The sequence below is a fragment of the Drosophila pseudoobscura genome, chromosome X, assembly GCF_009870125.1.
Source record: "Drosophila pseudoobscura strain MV-25-SWS-2005 chromosome X, UCI_Dpse_MV25, whole genome shotgun sequence".
NCBI classification, from domain to species: Eukaryota; Metazoa; Arthropoda; class Insecta; order Diptera; family Drosophilidae; genus Drosophila; species Drosophila pseudoobscura.
In genome coordinates, this window is record NC_046683.1 from 19,451,624 (window position 1) to 19,469,250 (window position 17,627).

Sequence of the window (17,627 nt, forward strand, 5' to 3'; positions counted from 1 at the left end):
GTGATATCGGACCTTGGCCGTTTCGTGTCCAAATTTCGTGTGTCTCTCTCGCACGCATTCTTTGTCGTGTCGCTTAATATTAGCGGCGTCTGCCGGAGGAGAGCCATACAGACTTAGTATCGGGTATAACCATAGAGTTGCGGTGTCCGCAGCAACTCACAACGTTCCCCCACGTTTTAAATAAATCAATTCCATTTTATACTCAACTAAGAAATGCTTTATCAATGTTATAAGTAATGGTATCAGAAGCTCACTTCGCGCATGGATCAATGGATTCTTTGGAGTTAAAATGACATGCTCATTTGAGTGTGGTAAAGACTAATATGTCTCTTCAGCACAGTAGCAAGGGTGAAGGACATGTCACAAGTTGGGCAGACAAACGGCGCCTGCCTGGTATGGGTTCTGCAAGATACAACAAACTCAGTACTAGCCTCCAATCGTTTCGATCTCTTACCTCTCATGACGGATGGTGTTTCCCTTAGTTGAAAACGCTCGGTCACAGTATGAACACTTGCATGATGTCTCCGCCGTGTGCGATCGCATGTGGCAACTGAGCTCAAAGGGGCTTACAAAGGTTTGCTCGCAAAATCTAGAGGAAATCGTTGATCGATCATTATATGAAATTGAATAAACAGCATTCGAATTTCAGTTCATACGTACTTGCATTTGAGCTTATTCATTGTGCAGCTTCGTCGCTTGAGGATTTTCTTGGGCAAAGGATGGCGTTTGTCAAATTGAGCGGAATTTTTGGAGGTTAGACGAGAGGGTCGAGTAGAACTGGAGGTTGGAGTAGTGGATAGAGGGGATCTGGAGGTTGGAGTAGTGGATGGAGAGGATCTAAAGGTGGAGTTATCGGCCAATTGTTTTGGAGCTTTGATGATATTTTCAGTAATACTGCTCTTCTTCTTTTCGTGTCCCGAGTCCTTTTGCAGACTCGTAATCAGTGAATCAGCAACCTGCGCCGTCTCATAGGCGTCAGTCCCGTCGAAACCAGTTTTACCGCCTAGCTCATTTTCCAGACCACTCATCAGGGAGTCGGCATCCTGCGCTTTCACCTCTGAATTGGATGTTTCGCCAGGAGTTTCGTCGTCTGTTGGCAGATCGTTTTCTGGCAGTCCCGCGCGTTGTTGCAGCAAGTTCTCCTGAGTCTCGAGGAAGCGTGCTCGGAATATGTCTGCGCGTTTAAGATATTCTACACAAGAAGCACATAAGCAGCTGGGTAGGCGCGGATCCTTTTTCAGCTGCGTTTCATATGGAAATCAGTGAAATCATATTTTGTTACTTATTAGATGCAACTTACCGAGTTGTTAGTCACCAAATTGATGTTCAACAACAGTTTGGCGTTCTGCTTCTGGAACAGGTTCCTGTCTTTGGTGTTATACACGGCAGACCCACAAGCTCGGCATTGATTATTCATCCTTATATTTGGTGAACGTGCACTATTCAAAGTTTAATACTAATTTGCTTATACGAACAGACGGCTGCCTAACTTCAGGGTTGATTGAGAAAAACATCGATAGCTGTATCGATAATATCGCCGCGCGAAACTGCACAATTATTTTGTAAATACAAATGGCATTTGCCGTCGCTCTCGCCATCGCCAAGATACATATGTGCAAATAGATTGCAAATTATAGGGAAATGGCGAGTCTCGATCATGCTCTCGTTGAATACGGACGCGTCCCAACATCGCTGTGAAAGACTGTGCAAAAGCAATAAAAACGGACAAGCCCACTACAGTGGCAACAATAAACAACAACTCTATCGTCTAACTTGTGCGAAAACTATTAGGCGCGCGACCCAAATCTACCTGTCACTAAAATGGAATAACGTTCATCAAAGTCCCTTGTCAAAGACTCTCGGAAGGTTCACAAAACAATGTCCAAAACCATGCCCACAGCCAACTGCTAACCCTCATGTTCCCTGGCAGGACAGCGGAGCTCCTGTAGCTGGAAGTATCCCAAAAAGAAAACCCCACTCAACTGAATGCAGTCCACCAAGTGGTCAAAACCCTACTTCTTCAAATTACTTGTCCTCCTGCTACCTTATGGACAAGCTCTCAGTTCCGCTCTTTATTATCTAGTTTTGATCCAAAATACATTGCAGCTGGAACTGGGGGACTGGAATGCGAACCACCAATGGTGGGGAAACCCTCGCTCCTGCCCTAGAAGCCGCGAAATCACATATAACTAGCCCACAACTATATAATCTCAAGTGGAGCCAACATTCATGCCACTGGCAAGGCCCTAGTGCCCTAATGCCCATAGATTCCTGCACGCACAAGCGAACTTCGACCTTCCTTCCGATCACTTACCGCTTCTCATTGAAATGCGCTCATCCCCTGTCGCCTCATCCAGGAAGCAGCTCTCTCTGCAGAACCACCTTGTGCGTAGCAGGAGAAGATTAAGGAAAGCTTACATTAGAGCTCACGACCCAGACATTAAAGCTCAGATGCACAGAGCAAGCAGAAACTTTCAAAAGGCCCTCGCTGATCAAAACAGAGCCGTTACAACCGAAAGTGGCCAGGTCAATCTCTGGAAACTCTTCTCTCCCGTGGCATCAAGAGGCAGCCACTGTGCAGCTTTCCTATAAGAAACGACAACGGTACCTGGGTTAAGTCTGACTTGGAAAAAGCAGAAGCGTTCGCTAGAAATATGGAGACTAGATTCACTCCAGCCGATCACACGCGAGCAGTCTCCTGGTACTCAGAAGCGCCCCTACAGATGTCGATACCAACCCTGCCAGTTTCGCCCGCTGAAGCGGAAATAAAAGCCCTTCTGAACAATAAAGCTCCTGGGCACGACTTAATAGATACCCGCATCGCAAAACTGCTTCCACGCGAGGGAATTATGTATCTAGTTGGACTTTACAATGGAAGTGTGCACTGATTGTGATGATACTAAAGGCAGGTAAACCATCGTCAGCCCTGGAGTCATACAGACCAATAAGCCTACTGCCAGTTTTCTCAAAGATATTCGAAAGAGTGGTGGCAGAAAGCTGCGTCAAGGAAGCTATGCCACCACACCAATTCGGTTTCAGAAGACAGCACGTGACCCCGGAACAAGTTCACAGAGTGGCCCAACACATACTCCACGGTTATGAAACTAAGCAATATTGTTCAGGGGTGTTTCTCGACGTAAAACAAGCTTTTGACAAAGTCTGGCACAAGGGACTTTTATACAAACTAAAGATTCTACTACCCGCCCCACAGTATTCAGTCATAAAATCATTTCTTCGAGAAAGAACGTTTATTGTCACAAGCTGGAGTTCCGCAAGGCAGCGTTCTTGGGCCAATCCTGTACACATTATTTACATGTGACATGCCGTTACCTCACGACAACCCAAGCAACTTCCTGGTCGCCACTTACGGTGATGATACTGCTATTCTCTGCTACCTCGGTGTCCACTTTGATAAAAGCCTTACCTGGGGACCACACAGCAGAGCTACAGTCATCAAATGTCAAAACAAACTTAAAAAGTTGCACTGGCTCATCAACTCAAAAAGTAAGCTTCCCCTACGCAATAAAGTCTTGTTGTACAAGGCAATGATAATCCCTATACGGACATACGCCATTCAAGTCTGGGGATGTGCACTGAAGACGCATCTGAATAAAATCAGAGTCATGCAAGCTAAGGCTCTAAGGGCGATGACAGGTGCCCCGTGGTTTGTTCGGACCGCAATGCTTGAAAAAAGATCTCCTCATCCCAAAAGATGGCGATCAAATTAACCATCACAGCAGCCGATACAACGACAGGCTCATTAACCATCCAAATGAAGCAGCTAGAGGATTACTGCACCCACAAATCCCACGTAGGGTTTCAATATTTAACTCAAAATGTTGTAGTAGATGCCCTAACCCGTTCCTTTTGCCAGAGAAGGATCTTCATTCGGAGGCCCTTTAGTTACGTCTTCTATGAGATAAAATAAACGCTTGTCATATATGTACATATATCGATACGTATTTGAAAATATCAAGGTGCATATACATATATAATATTTCGTGCAGATTTTGTTAATGTCAGCGCGGACCAAATTGCTTGCCAAATAGCGTGATCAGGTCAGTCCACGATCAGCCAAACTCTGCGCATCGTGGATTCAGGAAATGCGTGGATCGAATTCGGCGTCTCACAGTGAGGCCTTCGCCCATTTCAGCTTGCTAAATTAAAGTTCTGCGCGAAATACAAAATGTAGATATCTTCATGAAATAAACATTACTTAAAAGGAAAATCTTTCAAAATTAGGCCTGCACAATTACACTCTGAAAAGTTTAACTTTATTCCGGAGCATATTTGCCTGTATAAAAAGTTTTTTTGTAATTTAATAGGTAATCGAATCTAATAAAAAAAAATTAAATTTATATTATAAGCCTTTGTCTATTTTTGTATTTTTGTAAAATTATTGTTATTATTATTGTAAGAGATGGAGAGAGATAACTAACTAAGGTGGTTTAGAGCTGGCTGCAGGGCCTTGGCCTTGGGCTATGTTGTTGGACATTGCTATTGATGGTGGTGGTGTATTGACAAATGTTGTGAATTAACCTAATAATAACTAGTTGATTGAGTAGTTTATACATTTATTGGATACATGGCTTTGGCTATCTTATTATGCATTATTGTATTTAAAGGGGCTTTTAGAGTTTGTGGTACATGTTGGATATTTTAAGGAAGAGCACGATTTTTTGTATGTTGTTTGGGTTAAGGTTTTTAAGGAGATCTGTCGGGCTGAGAGCTGGACATGAATTAAGTAGGTAGCGTTGTTATTTTGGCGAAAAGAGCAGGATGGTGGTTGGTTACGGTTAAGCTAATGTTGAATAAGCCGAAGTTAATTTTTAGCTGATCCAGCCTGCTAAACTTTTGGTGGCAGGAGCCAAAGTAATTTTTGTAAAATAGTCATCCACATTGGAAGTATTATCCAACAAATTAAATGTCTTTAAAGAATAACTATTTGTGGATTTTTTGTACAGTTTTACCGCCTAGCTCATTTTCCAGAGTCGGCATCCTGCGCTTTCACCTCTGAATTGGATGTTTCGCCAGGAGTTTCGTCGTCTGTTGGCAGATCGTTTTCTGGCAGTCCCGCGCGTTGTTGCAGCAAGTTCTCCTGAGTCTCGAGGGCGCGTGCTCGGAATATGACTGCGCGATTCAGAGATTCTGCACAAGATGCACATATGCAGCTGGGTACGCGCGGATCCTTTTTCAGCTGCGTTTCATATGGAAATCAGTGAAATCATATTTTGTTACTTATTAGATGCAACTTACCGCTAGGTTGTTCGTCACCAAATTGAAGTTCAACAACAGTTTGGCGTTCTTCTTCTGGAACAGGTTCCTGCCTTTGGTGTTATACATGGCAGACCTACAAGCTCGGCATTGATTATTCATCCTTATATTTGGTGAACGTGCACTATTCAAAGTTTAATACTAATTTGCTTATACGAACACACGGCTGACTAACTTCAGGGTTGATTGAGAAAAACATCGATAGCTGTATCGATAATATCGCCGCGCGAAACTGCACAATTATTTTGTAAATACAAATGGCATTTGCCGTCGCTCTCGCCATCGCCAAGATACATATGTGCAAATAGATTGCAAATTATAGGGAAATGGCGAGTCTCGATCATGCTCTCGTTGAATACGGACGCGTCCCAACATCGCTGTGAAAGACTGTGCAAAAGCAATAAAAACGGACAAGCCCACTACAGTGGCAACAATAAACAACAACTCTATCGTCTAACTTGTGCGAAAACTATTAGGCGCGCGACCCAAATCTACCTGTCACTAAAATGGAATAACGTTCATCAAAGTCCCTTGTCAAAGACTCTCGGAAGGTTCACAAAACAATGTCCAAAACCATGCCCACAGCCAGCTGCTAACCCTCATGTTCCCTGACAGGACAGCGGAGCTCCTGTAGCTGGAAGTATCCCAAAAAGAAAACCCCACTCAACTGAATGCAGTCCACCAAGTGGTCAAAACCCTACTTCTTCAAGTTACTTGTCCTCCTGCTACCTTATGGACAAGCTCTCAGTTCCGCTCTTTATTATCTAGTTTTGATCCAAAATACATTGCAGCTGGAACTGGGGGACTGGAATGCGAACCACCAATGGTGGGGACACCCTCGCTCCTGCCCTAGAAGCCGCGAAATCACATATAACTAGCCCACAACTATATAATCTCAAGTGGAGCCAACATTCATGCCACTGGCAAGGCCCTAGTGCCCTGGATTTCGCTATCTACAAAGGCGTTCCCCATAGGCGTTCCCCTGCACGTACAAGCGAACTTCGACCTTCCTTCCGATCACTTACCGCTTCTCATTGAAATGCGCTCATCCCCTGTCGACTCATCCAGGAAGCAGCTCTCTCTGCAGAACCACCTTGTGCGTAGCAGGAGAAGATTAAGGAAAGCTTACATTAGAGCTCACGACCCAGACATTAAAGCTCAGATGCACAGAGCAAGCAGAAACTTTCAAAAGGCCCTCGCTGATCAAAACAGAGCCGTTACAACCGAAAGTGGCCAGGTCAATCTCTGGAAACTCTTCTCTCCCGTGGCATCAAGAGGCAGCCACTGTGCAGCTTTCCTATAAGAAACGACAACGGTACCTGGGTTAAGTCTGACTTGGAAAAAGCAGAAGCGTTCGCTAGAAATATGGAGACTAGATTCACTCCAGCCGATCACACGCGAGCAGTCTCCTGGTACTCAGAAGCGCCCCTACAGATGTCGATACCAACCCTGCCAGTTTCGCCCGCTGAAGCGGAAATAAAAGCCCTTCTGAACAATAAAGCTCCTGGGCACGACTTAATAGATACCCGCATCGCAAAACTGCTTCCACGCGAGGGAATTATGTATCTAGTTGGACTTTACAATGGAAGTGTGCACTGATTGTGATGATACTAAAGGCAGGTAAACCAACGTCAGCCCTGGAGTCATACAGACCAATAAGCCTACTGCCAGTTTTCTCAAAGATATTCGAAAGAGTGGTGGCAGAAAGCTGCGTCAAGGAAGCTATGCCACCACACCAATTCGGTTTCAGAAGACAGCACGTGACCCCGGAACAAGTTCACAGAGTGGCCCAACACATACTCCACGGTTATGAAACTAAGCAATATTGTTCAGGGGTGTTTCTCGACTGAAAAATTTTCTAAATAACATATCGTTAAAATGTATATATAAACCTAATCATTTAACTCTTAAAATATGTAGTAAGTCAGTGTAAATATTATTAATATTAGATCATAGTTTAAGTAAAGCTGATTTCTAATAATAAAAAAAAATAAAATAAAAAAAAAAATCGGGAAAAAAACCTCAGATATCATTTGAAGAAATTGAAACTAGTAGAGATAAACTCCTTTATGTTCTGTGTTTTAGTGCAGGAAACATCGGAGCGTGAAGGAGATCTCCACATTTGTGGGGCGCAACAGTGTTCCCTGTTAGGATGTGTGCAGCAAGTCCCACCAAAGCCTAAACGTAGAGCCACATTATACTACTGACCGACACAAAGCATCAATACGAGTATGTGGTCGCAGTGCAGCAAGGCCTTGCAACGGAAATAATAGTAGCAAGAATTTAAACACCAAGCTGCAGTGTTTGTGGACACTGAGGTAGGAATGACAGTCAAGAGACTCTTGTTGGAAGTCGCAAATGCTTTTGTGAATCTCGGGATAGCCAGGGATTGCAGGAAAAAGTTTTTGATGGACATTTGAGGATGAAACATTCATAGGTGTTACGTTAAACCACCTTCCTTTTGGAATATTATACTCTGCTCTGAATGCGAGTATATTGTAAAGCTGTTAAACATTAAATTGCCGGGTGTTCGCCCACCCCGAATTAAATTCTACAACAAATAGTAGCTAGTCTTAGTAGTTCAATTCATTCCATTTAAACAATTAAGTATTGCTTAAGAAACAAATCGAACGTTGGTATCGATGGATTAGAGATAAATTATTTACAGAGCTCCGCAGCGGTCATATATACATAGTAGGAATGCTAAAAAGGGCCGAAATGATATTGTCTTGGCAAAGGCAGATTGCTATTGTCGCAGGCACAAGATTTCTCACGTCCGCTTATTCTAAGTTATTTTCCGCAGCTTCACTTTAGCAATTTTGGCCGATTTTCGTTCCAGGTAGTATTGGGTTCTACCGAACACGTAACGGGGAAACCTGTGATTGCTGGTAAAGCTCCCACACAGTAGCTTCCCTAGATCCATGCTGGTTTAACAGCAGTCCGGCTTAAGCTTGTCTCTTGATGGGAGCTTTCAGCAGCTACTCCCAAAGTACTTTTCTCTTATCTTCTCCCTTATCTTACATCTAGTAAAAGAGTATGAAAAGACAATACTTTAAAAGATGCTCGATGTGGTTCTACTTACAGTCACAACTGGCCACTACGCACGGCTGTGACGGGCTCGGAAGAATAAATGTGCGACTAGAGGTGTGTTAACAGGCTTTGCGTCGTCAGATATTAACAAACAAAATGTGAGTATGCTAAAGTGCCTGCAATTATTCAAATAGAACTGAATACAAGAGATAAGGTCTGCGAATTCGTTTGGGTATGGGTATGCGTCTGCGTCTGCATACTCCCTGTGTACGTATACATGCAAGTGTTTTAACATTTTGTGTATTTCCTTTCTTGTTTTGTTTTTAGGGAAGAAAATAGGCGGAAGCAGAGAGTGGAGTTGCTGTCCTCGGATGGAGAAGTCATTATTATTGATAGGAAAATCGCCAATCGATTCGCAAGAATTAGAGATTTCCTAGGAGCTAATGATTGTCTGTACGTTCCGAATATAAGATCTTTTATTTTGCGGAAGGTGCTGACCTGGTCATTCTACCATAAAAATGATCCCGGGCTCAAGAGCGATAGCGAAAGCACATGGTGGTACACAGAATTCTTCAATGTGGACCAGACCATTCTATTGGAACTGATGGAGACAGCCGACTTCCTGGACATGAGGAGTCTGTTCAATGTAGCCCAGGGGCTAAGGAGAAACGAGTAACTTCTATGTATGTACATAGGGGAATGGATTACAGGAGCCACGAATACAAAATAAAGTAATAAATGGTGCTGAAGATAGTCATAAGTTTATTTTGTTATACCTATGCCAAGAATACACCTAACACCTAATAATTATAGTCGTATCTAGTCCTTGGCTGAGAAGGAACTGGTAAAGGAACAGCATAAAGTATTCGAGCGGTCCCTGTTTTGCAGTACTATTTCATGCCATCGGTCATGCCACCCAAAAAATGATCTAAAAGCTCCGAGAACAACAAACACCTGGCATCGGAGCAAGAGCGCCTGGCTGTGCCGAGAGCTTTTAAAGCTCGCCCAGATCAGTACAGCTTTGTTTGATCGATCAAGCATCTTCGCTTTGATTCAGCTGAAAGTGCTCTGATATCTACCATCTGCCAGTTTTTTGTGACTATGGCATAGTATGATAGAGTGGTGTGATTTGTACAAGATTTTTGTGGGATATCTTCAAATACTAATTACCGAAATGGAGAATATTTAAAAAAAAAATAACGGAAGTTTTTGTTTGAACAACTTGCTATATTGATATACATATGTATAATGTAGATGTCTGATCGAACCGACTTCGGCCAATGATTTGCAAATTCATAAAAGAAATCTATGAGCAACATTTCATTTGATACTTTTTAAGCTTTTCAAGGCTCATACATATTTATACATATACATACATACATAGAGATATGTACATATGTACATATATATGTATGTAGCTGTCAGAGCATCATTTAAATCAGCTGACAGTCTGCGCATCCCAGCTGGGCTAATGCTGCCTTAAAAAAGCTCAGATCGAAATTTTGAAAGCTTCTTTAGCTCTGATCCGCTTTTGGCTCCTCCCTTTTTAGCTGTAGCAGTCGCCATTCCTCAAGACGGACCATTTTTCCAGTGACATCGATCGTATGCAAAAATAGGTATTGGTTCCTTATCTCTAAAACCTATTACAATTAGGGACCAAATTAGGAAACATTGGAAACATTGTTTTCGTCTGGTTTCTGTTGTTGTTGGTGAGCTGTGTGTGTTTTGTTGTGTTGTGTTATTTTGAACCGTGTTAAATGGAATATAACCGTTTAAAAAATTAAAATTTTGGTTTTTCAAACCGTGTCAGGTTGAATAAAAAAAACTGCTTAACGTATGAGTATTTCGTTTGTTGATATATTATATAAATCATAAATTATAAGTTTTATTAATTATTTCAATAAAATAGACTGTTCTACAAAAAATTGTATTTTTTAAACTATCTATTTTTTTTTTTGTATTTTTCAACCCTAACTGTAGAGATAGTTTCCGGGAAAGAAGCTTAATCCCAATCCTATTAACTCATAACTCGCCTGCGACTTTTAGAGATGTCAAAGGAATCCCAGGAATCGAGAAACATATATTATAAAAATTGCAGATGATGCAAAACGAAGATCTTTTTAACATCTTGGCATCCTCTTCCGATCTATTTATTTCATCCATGCGAGGTTCCAAAAGGAATAAGCTAGTTTTAATTATTCTTTAGAAAAGTCAAAGTTTTTATAAATTCAGCACAATGTCGATGAGTATTTTACAGATTAAAATGACTAAATCAACTTAAAAAAAATTGTTTAAACAAAACACATATAACATTGTTCATATCCTACCACAATCAACCCACTCCCGCATTAACACACTATTCAATCTGGCCCTTTTTCGAACAGCGATTCCGAAAGATAGAGAAAGAAAGCATGACCAATTCCGGCCAATAGAGTCAGGTCAATCTAATTGAAAATATTCAGTTTTCTGGGAGAGCTCGTAAGGGAAAAAAAAATTAAGAAAGCGATTAGAAATACAAGCTTTTTCTTCGGCATTGTCAGGTGGAGAAAGACATTATCAGCAGGGTACAAAAAGTAGATATTCCCATGGTAAAGGTGCTGAGATGCAACCTTTTAATTCTGCATTTGTTTCAGTCACATAGTTTGACGGTTAAATTCTTGTTTGGTTGAGGTTTATTCTTTTGGGCTTAGGCCACGCCATAGCCCACCAAGAAGACAGCTAAAAGGGCTGCGCACAGCCAGCCACTTCCAGCTACAAAATCACGGGCCTTTGTCAACTCCTAAATTATCATATTCCTAGACTGTGGATTGGCGACGAAGGACGGCACACGGACGTTGCTTTCATGCAACTCGATCGTTTCCAGGGCTTAGTTCCTGTGCTATCTCCGCATATTCAGAATGGTTCCCTTGCTGCAAGACCTACGGCTCTTCTACAGCACGTACCCCGTGAGAAAACTTATGCCTGCGACAATAGCAATCTGCCTTTGCCAAGACAATATCACTTCGGCCCTTTTTAGCATTCCTACTAAATATGACTGCTGCGGAGCTCGAGAAGATGCTACCATGGCAAGGGTCCTCACATCCAACATTCCAATTCTGTAAATAATTTATCTCTAATCCATCGAATTGTTTAAATGGAATGAATTGAACTACTAAGACTAGCTACTATTTGTTGTAGAATTTAATTCGGGGTGGGCGAACACCCAGCAATTTAATGTTTAACAGCTTTACAATATACTCGCATTCAGAGCAGAGTATAATATTCCAAAAGGAAGGTGGTTTAACGTAACAGCTATGAATGTTTCATCCTCAAATGTCCATCAAACACTTTTTTTGTGCAATCCCTGGCTATCCCGAGATTCACAAAAGCATTTGCGACTTCCAACAAGAGTCTCTTGACTGTCATTCCTACCTCAGTGTCCACAAACACTGCAGCTTGGTGTTTAAATTCTTGCTACTATTATTTCCGTTACAAGGCCTTGCTGCACTGCGACCACATACTCGTATTGATGCTTTGTGTCGGTCAGTAGTATAATGTGGCTCTACGTTTAGGCTTTGGTGGGACTTGCTGCACACATCCTAACAGGGAACACTGTTGCGCCCCACAAATGTGGAGATCTCCTTCACGCTCCGATGTTTCCTGCACTAAAACACAGAACATAAAGGAGTTTATCTCTACTAGTTTCAATTTCTTCAAATGATATCTGAGGTTTTTTTCCCGATTTTTTTTTTTATTTTATTTTTTTTTATTATTAGAAATCAGCTTTACTTAAACTATGATCTAATATTAATAATATTTACACTGACTTACTACATATTTTAAGAGTTAAATGATTAGGTTTATATATACATTTTAACGATATGTTATTTAGAAAATTTTTCAGTCGAGAAACACCCCTGAACAATATTGCTTAGTTTCATAACCGTGGAGTATGTGTTGGGCCACTCTGTGAACTTGTTCCGGGGTCACGTGCTGTCTTCTGAAACCGAATTGGTGTGGTGGCATAGCTTCCTTGACGCAGCTTTCTGCCACCACTCTTTCGAATATCTTTGAGAAAACTGGCAGTAGGCTTATTGGTCTGTATGACTCCAGGGCTGACGTTGGTTTACCTGCCTTTAGTATCATCACAATCAGTGCACACTTCCATTGTAAAGTCCAACTAGATACATAATTCCCTCGCGTGGAAGCAGTTTTGCGATGCGGGTATCTATTAAGTCGTGCCCAGGAGCTTTATTGTTCAGAAGGGCTTTTATTTCCGCTTCAGCGGGCGAAACTGGCAGGGTTGGTATCGACATCTGTAGGGGCGCTTCTGAGTACCAGGAGACTGCTCGCGTGTGATCGGCTGGAGTGAATCTAGTCTCCATATTTCTAGCGAACGCTTCTGCTTTTTCCAAGTCAGACTTAACCCAGGTACCGTTGTCGTTTCTTATAGGAAAGCTGCACAGTGGCTGCCTCTTGATGCCACGGGAGAGAAGAGTTTCCAGAGATTGACCTGGCCACTTTCGGTTGTAACGGCTCTGTTTTGATCAGCGAGGGCCTTTTGAAAGTTTCTGCTTGCTCTGTGCATCTGAGCTTTAATGTCTGGGTCGTGAGCTCTAATGTAAGCTTTCCTTAATCTTCTCCTGCTACGCACAAGGTGGTTCTGCAGAGAGAGCTGAGCGCATTTCAATGAGAAGCGGTAAGTGATCGGAAGGAAGGTCGAAGTTCGCTTGTGCGTGCAGGAATCTATGGGGAACGCCTTTGTAGATAGCGAAATCCAGGGCACTAGGGCCTTGCCAGTGGCATGAATGTTGGCTCCACTTGAGATTATATAGTTGTGGGCTAGTTATATGTGATTTCGCGGCTTCTAGGGCAGGAGCGAGGGTTTCCCTACCATTGGTGGTTCGCATTCCAGTCCCCCAGTTCCAGCTGCAATGTATTTTGGATCAAAACTAGATAATAAAGAGCGGAACTGAGAGCTTGTCCATAAGGTAGCAGGAGGACAAGTAACTTGAAGAAGTAGGGTTTTGACCACTTGGTGGACTGCATTCAGTTGAGTGGGGTTTTCTTTTTGGGATACTTCCAGCTACAGGAGCTCCGCTGTCCTGCCAGGGAACATGAGGGTTAGCAGTTGGCTGTGGGCATGGTTTTGGACATTGTTTTGTGAACCTTCCGAGAGTCTTTGACAAGGGACTTTGATGAACGTTATTCCATTTTAGTGACAGGTAGATTTGGGTCGCGCGCCTAATAGTTTTCGCACAAGTTAGACGATAGAGTTGTTGTTTATTGTTGCCACTGTAGTGGGCTTGTCCGTTTTTATTGCTTTTGCACAGTCTTTCACAGCGATGTTGGGACGCGTCCGTATTCAACGAGAGCATGATCGAGACTCGCCATTTCCCTATAATTTGCAATCTATTTGCACATATGTATCTTGGCGATGGCGAGAGCGACGGCAAATGCCATTTGTATTTACAAAATAATTGTGCAGTTTCGCGCGGCGATATTATCGATACAGCTATCGATGTTTTTCTCAATCAACCCTGAAGTTAGGCAGCCGTCTGTTCGTATAAGCAAATTAGTATTAAACTTTGAATAGTGCACGTTCACCAAATATAAGGATGAATAATCAATGCCGAGCTTGTGGGTCTGCCATGTATAACACCAAAGGCAGGAACCTGTTCCAGAAGAAGAACGCCAAACTGTTGTTGAACTTCAATTTGGTGACGAACAACCTAGCGGTAAGTTGCATCTAATAAGTAACAAAATATGATTTCACTGATTTCCATATGAAACGCAGCTGAAAAAGGATCCGCGCGTACCCAGCTGCATATGTGCATCTTGTGCAGAATCTCTGAATCGCGCAGTCATATTCCGAGCACGCGCCCTCGAGACTCAGGAGAACTTTCTGCAACAACGCGCGGGACTGCCAGAAAACGATCTGCCAACAGACGACGAAACTCCTGGCGAAACATCCAATTCAGAGGTGAAAGCGCAGGATGCCGACTCCCTGATTAGTAGTCTGGAAAATGAGCTAGGCGGTAAAACTGTACAAAAAATCCACAAATAGTTATTCTTTAAAGACATTTAATTTGTTGGATAATACTTCCAATGTGGATGACTATTTTACAAAAATTACTTTGGCTCCTGCCACCAAAAGTTTAGCAGGCTGGATCAGCTAAAAATTAACTTCGGCTTATTCAACATTAGCTTAACCGTAACCAACCACCATCCTGCTCTTTTCGCCAAAATAACAACGCTACCTACTTAATTCATGTCCAGCTCTCAGCCCGACAGATCTCCTTAAAAACCTTAACCCAAACAACATACAAAAAATCGTACTCTTCCTTAAGATATCCAACATGTACCACAAACTCTAAAAGCCCCTTTAAATACAATAATGCATAATAAGATAGCCAAAGCCATGTATCCAATAAATGTATAAACTACTCAATCAACTAGTTATTATTAGGTTAATTCACAACATTTGTCAATACACCACCACCATCAATAGCAATGTCCAACAACATAGCCCAAGGCCAAGGCCCTGCAGCCAGCTCTAAACCACCTTAGTTAGTTATCTCTCTCCATCTCTTACAATAATAATAACAATAATTTTACAAAAATACAAAAATAGACAAAGGTTTATAATATAAATTAAATTTTTTTTTTTATTAGATTCGATTACCTATTAAATTACAAAAAAACTTTTTATACAGGCAAATATGCTCCGGAATAAAGTTAAACTTTTCAGCGTGTAATTGTGCAGGCCTAATTTTGAAAGATTTTCCTTTTAAGTAATGTTTATTTCATGAAGATATCTACATTTTGTATTTCGCGCAGAACTTTAATTTAGCAAGCTGACATTAACAAAATCTGCACGAAATATTATATATGTATATGCACCTTGATATTTTCAAATACGTATCGATATATGTATATTACAAGCGTTTATTTTATCTCATAGAAGACGTAACTAAAGGGCCTCCGAATGAAGATCCTTCTCTGGCAAAAGGAACGGGTTAGGGCATCCACTACAACATTTTGAGTTAAATATTGAAACCCTACGTGGGATTTGTGGGTGCAGTAATCCTCTAGCTGCTTCATTTGGATGGTTAATGAGCCTGTCGTTGTATCGGCTGCTGTGATGGTTAATTTGATCGCCAACTTTTGGGATGAGGAGATCTTTTTTCAAGCATTGCGGTCCGAACAAACCACGGGGCACCTGTCATCGCCCTTAGAGCCTTAGCTTGCATGACTCTGATTTTATTCAGATGCGTCTTCAGTGCACATCCCCAGACTTGAATGGCGTATGTCCGTATAGGGATTATCATTGCCTTGTACAACAAGACTTTATTGCGTAGGGGAAGCTTACTTTTTGAGTTGATGAGCCAGTGCAACTTTTTAAGTTTGTTTTGACATTTGATGACTGTAGCTCTGCTGTGTGGTCCCCAGGTCAGGCTTTTATCAAAGTGGACACCGAGGTAGCAGAGAATAGCAGTATCATCACCGTAAGTGGCGACCAGGAAGTTGCTTGGGTTGTCGTGAGGTAACGGCATGTCACATGTAAATAATGTGTACAGGATTGGCCCAAGAACGCTGCCTTGCGGAACTCCAGCTTGTGACAATAAACGTTCTTTCTCGAAGAAATGATTTTATGACTGAATACTGTGGGGCGGGTAGTAGAATCTTTAGTTTGTATAAAAGTCCCTTGTGCCAGACTTTGTCAAAAGCTTGTTTTACGTCGAGAAACACCCCTGAACAATATTGCTTAGTTTCATAACCGTGGAGTATGTGTTGGGCCACTCTGTGAACTTGTTCCGGGGTCACGTGCTGTCTTCTGAAACCGAATTGGTGTGGTGGCATAGCTTCCTTGACGCAGCTTTCTGCCACCACTCTTTCGAATATCTTTGAGAAAACTGGCAGTAGGCTTATTGGTCTGTATGACTCCAGGGCTGACGTTGGTTTACCTGCCTTTAGTATCATCACAATCAGTGCACACTTCCATTGTAAAGTCCAACTAGATACATAATTCCCTCGCGTGGAAGCAGTTTTGCGATGCGGGTATCTATTAAGTCGTGCCCAGGAGCTTTATTGTTCAGAAGGGCTTTTATTTCCGCTTCAGCGGGCGAAACTGGCAGGGTTGGTATCGACATCTGTAGGGGCGCTTCTGAGTACCAGGAGACTGCTCGCGTGTGATCGGCTGGAGTGAATCTAGTCTCCATATTTCTAGCGAACGCTTCTGCTTTTTCCAAGTCAGACTTAACCCAGGTACCGTTGTCGTTTCTTATAGGAAAGCTGCACAGTGGCTGCCTCTTGATGCCACGGGAGAGAAGAGTTTCCAGAGATTGACCTGGCCACTTTCGGTTGTAACGGCTCTGTTTTGATCAGCGAGGGCCTTTTGAAAGTTTCTGCTTGCTCTGTGCATCTGAGCTTTAATGTCTGGGTCGTGAGCTCTAATGTAAGCTTTCCTTAATCTTCTCCTGCTACGCACAAGGTGGTTCTGCAGAGAGAGCTGAGCGCATTTCAATGAGAAGCGGTAAGTGATCGGAAGGAAGGTCGAAGTTCGCTTGTGCGTGCAGGAATCTATGGGGAACGCCTTTGTAGATAGCGAAATCCAGGGCACTAGGGCCTTGCCAGTGGCATGAATGTTGGCTCCACTTGAGATTATATAGTTGTGGGCTAGTTATATGTGATTTCGCGGCTTCTAGGGCAGGAGCGAGGGTTTCCCTACCATTGGTGGTTCGCATTCCAGTCCCCCAGTTCCAGCTGCAATGTATTTTGGATCAAAACTAGATAATAAAGAGCGGAACTGAGAGCTTGTCCATAAGGTAGCAGGAGGACAAGTAACTTGAAGAAGTAGGGTTTTGACCACTTGGTGGACTGCATTCAGTTGAGTGGGGTTTTCTTTTTGGGATACTTCCAGCTACAGGAGCTCCGCTGTCCTGCCAGGGAACATGAGGGTTAGCAGTTGGCTGTGGGCATGGTTTTGGACATTGTTTTGTGAACCTTCCGAGAGTCTTTGACAAGGGACTTTGATGAACGTTATTCCATTTTAGTGACAGGTAGATTTGGGTCGCGCGCCTAATAGTTTTCGCACAAGTTAGACGATAGAGTTGTTGTTTATTGTTGCCACTGTAGTGGGCTTGTCCGTTTTTATTGCTTTTGCACAGTCTTTCACAGCGATGTTGGGACGCGTCCGTATTCAACGAGAGCATGATCGAGACTCGCCATTTCCCTATAATTTGCAATCTATTTGCACATATGTATCTTGGCGATGGCGAGAGCGACGGCAAATGCCATTTGTATTTACAAAATAATTGTGCAGTTTCGCGCGGCGATATTAT

At 42.5% G+C, this 17,627-nt stretch overlaps 3 protein-coding genes across 4 annotated transcripts; 2 read left to right on the forward strand and 1 right to left on the reverse strand.

The window, feature by feature from the left end:
* Positions 1-206: 206 nt before the first annotated feature.
* On the reverse strand, positions 207-5,430 carry LOC26534455 (transcription factor Ouib-like). Of its 2 annotated transcripts, XM_033384137.1 has the most exons (5): positions 5,257-5,430; positions 5,000-5,197; positions 661-1,043; positions 455-589; positions 207-402 (listed from the first exon to the last, which is right to left on the reverse strand). In XM_033384137.1, the coding sequence occupies exons 1-5, from the start codon at positions 5,374-5,376 to the stop codon at positions 285-287; spliced, it is 954 nt and encodes a 317-aa protein (XP_033240028.1). In that variant the 5' UTR covers positions 5,377-5,430; the 3' UTR covers positions 207-284. The 2 variants fall into 2 exon arrangements, with proteins under 2 accessions (XP_033240028.1, XP_033240030.1); XM_033384139.1 differs by lacking the exons at positions 5,000-5,197; positions 5,257-5,430 and adding an exon at positions 1,301-1,485 and having other exon boundaries at positions 661-1,241.
* A 2,915-nt stretch (positions 5,431-8,345) lies between these two features.
* Positions 8,346-9,065, forward strand: LOC117184824 (E3 ubiquitin ligase complex SCF subunit sconC-like). Its single transcript, XM_033383782.1, has 2 exons — positions 8,346-8,462; positions 8,632-9,065. Coding segments are annotated over exons 1-2 (351 nt in total). The 5' UTR covers positions 8,346-8,460; the 3' UTR covers positions 8,981-9,065.
* Positions 9,066-13,837: 4,772 nt separating this feature from the next.
* Positions 13,838-14,587, forward strand: LOC6901964 (uncharacterized). The gene is made up of 2 exons (XM_015185546.2): positions 13,838-14,021; positions 14,081-14,587. The coding sequence occupies exons 1-2, from the start codon at positions 13,902-13,904 to the stop codon at positions 14,348-14,350; spliced, it is 390 nt and encodes a 129-aa protein (XP_015041032.2). The 5' UTR covers positions 13,838-13,901; the 3' UTR covers positions 14,351-14,587.
* The last annotated feature ends 3,040 nt before the right edge of the window (positions 14,588-17,627 follow it).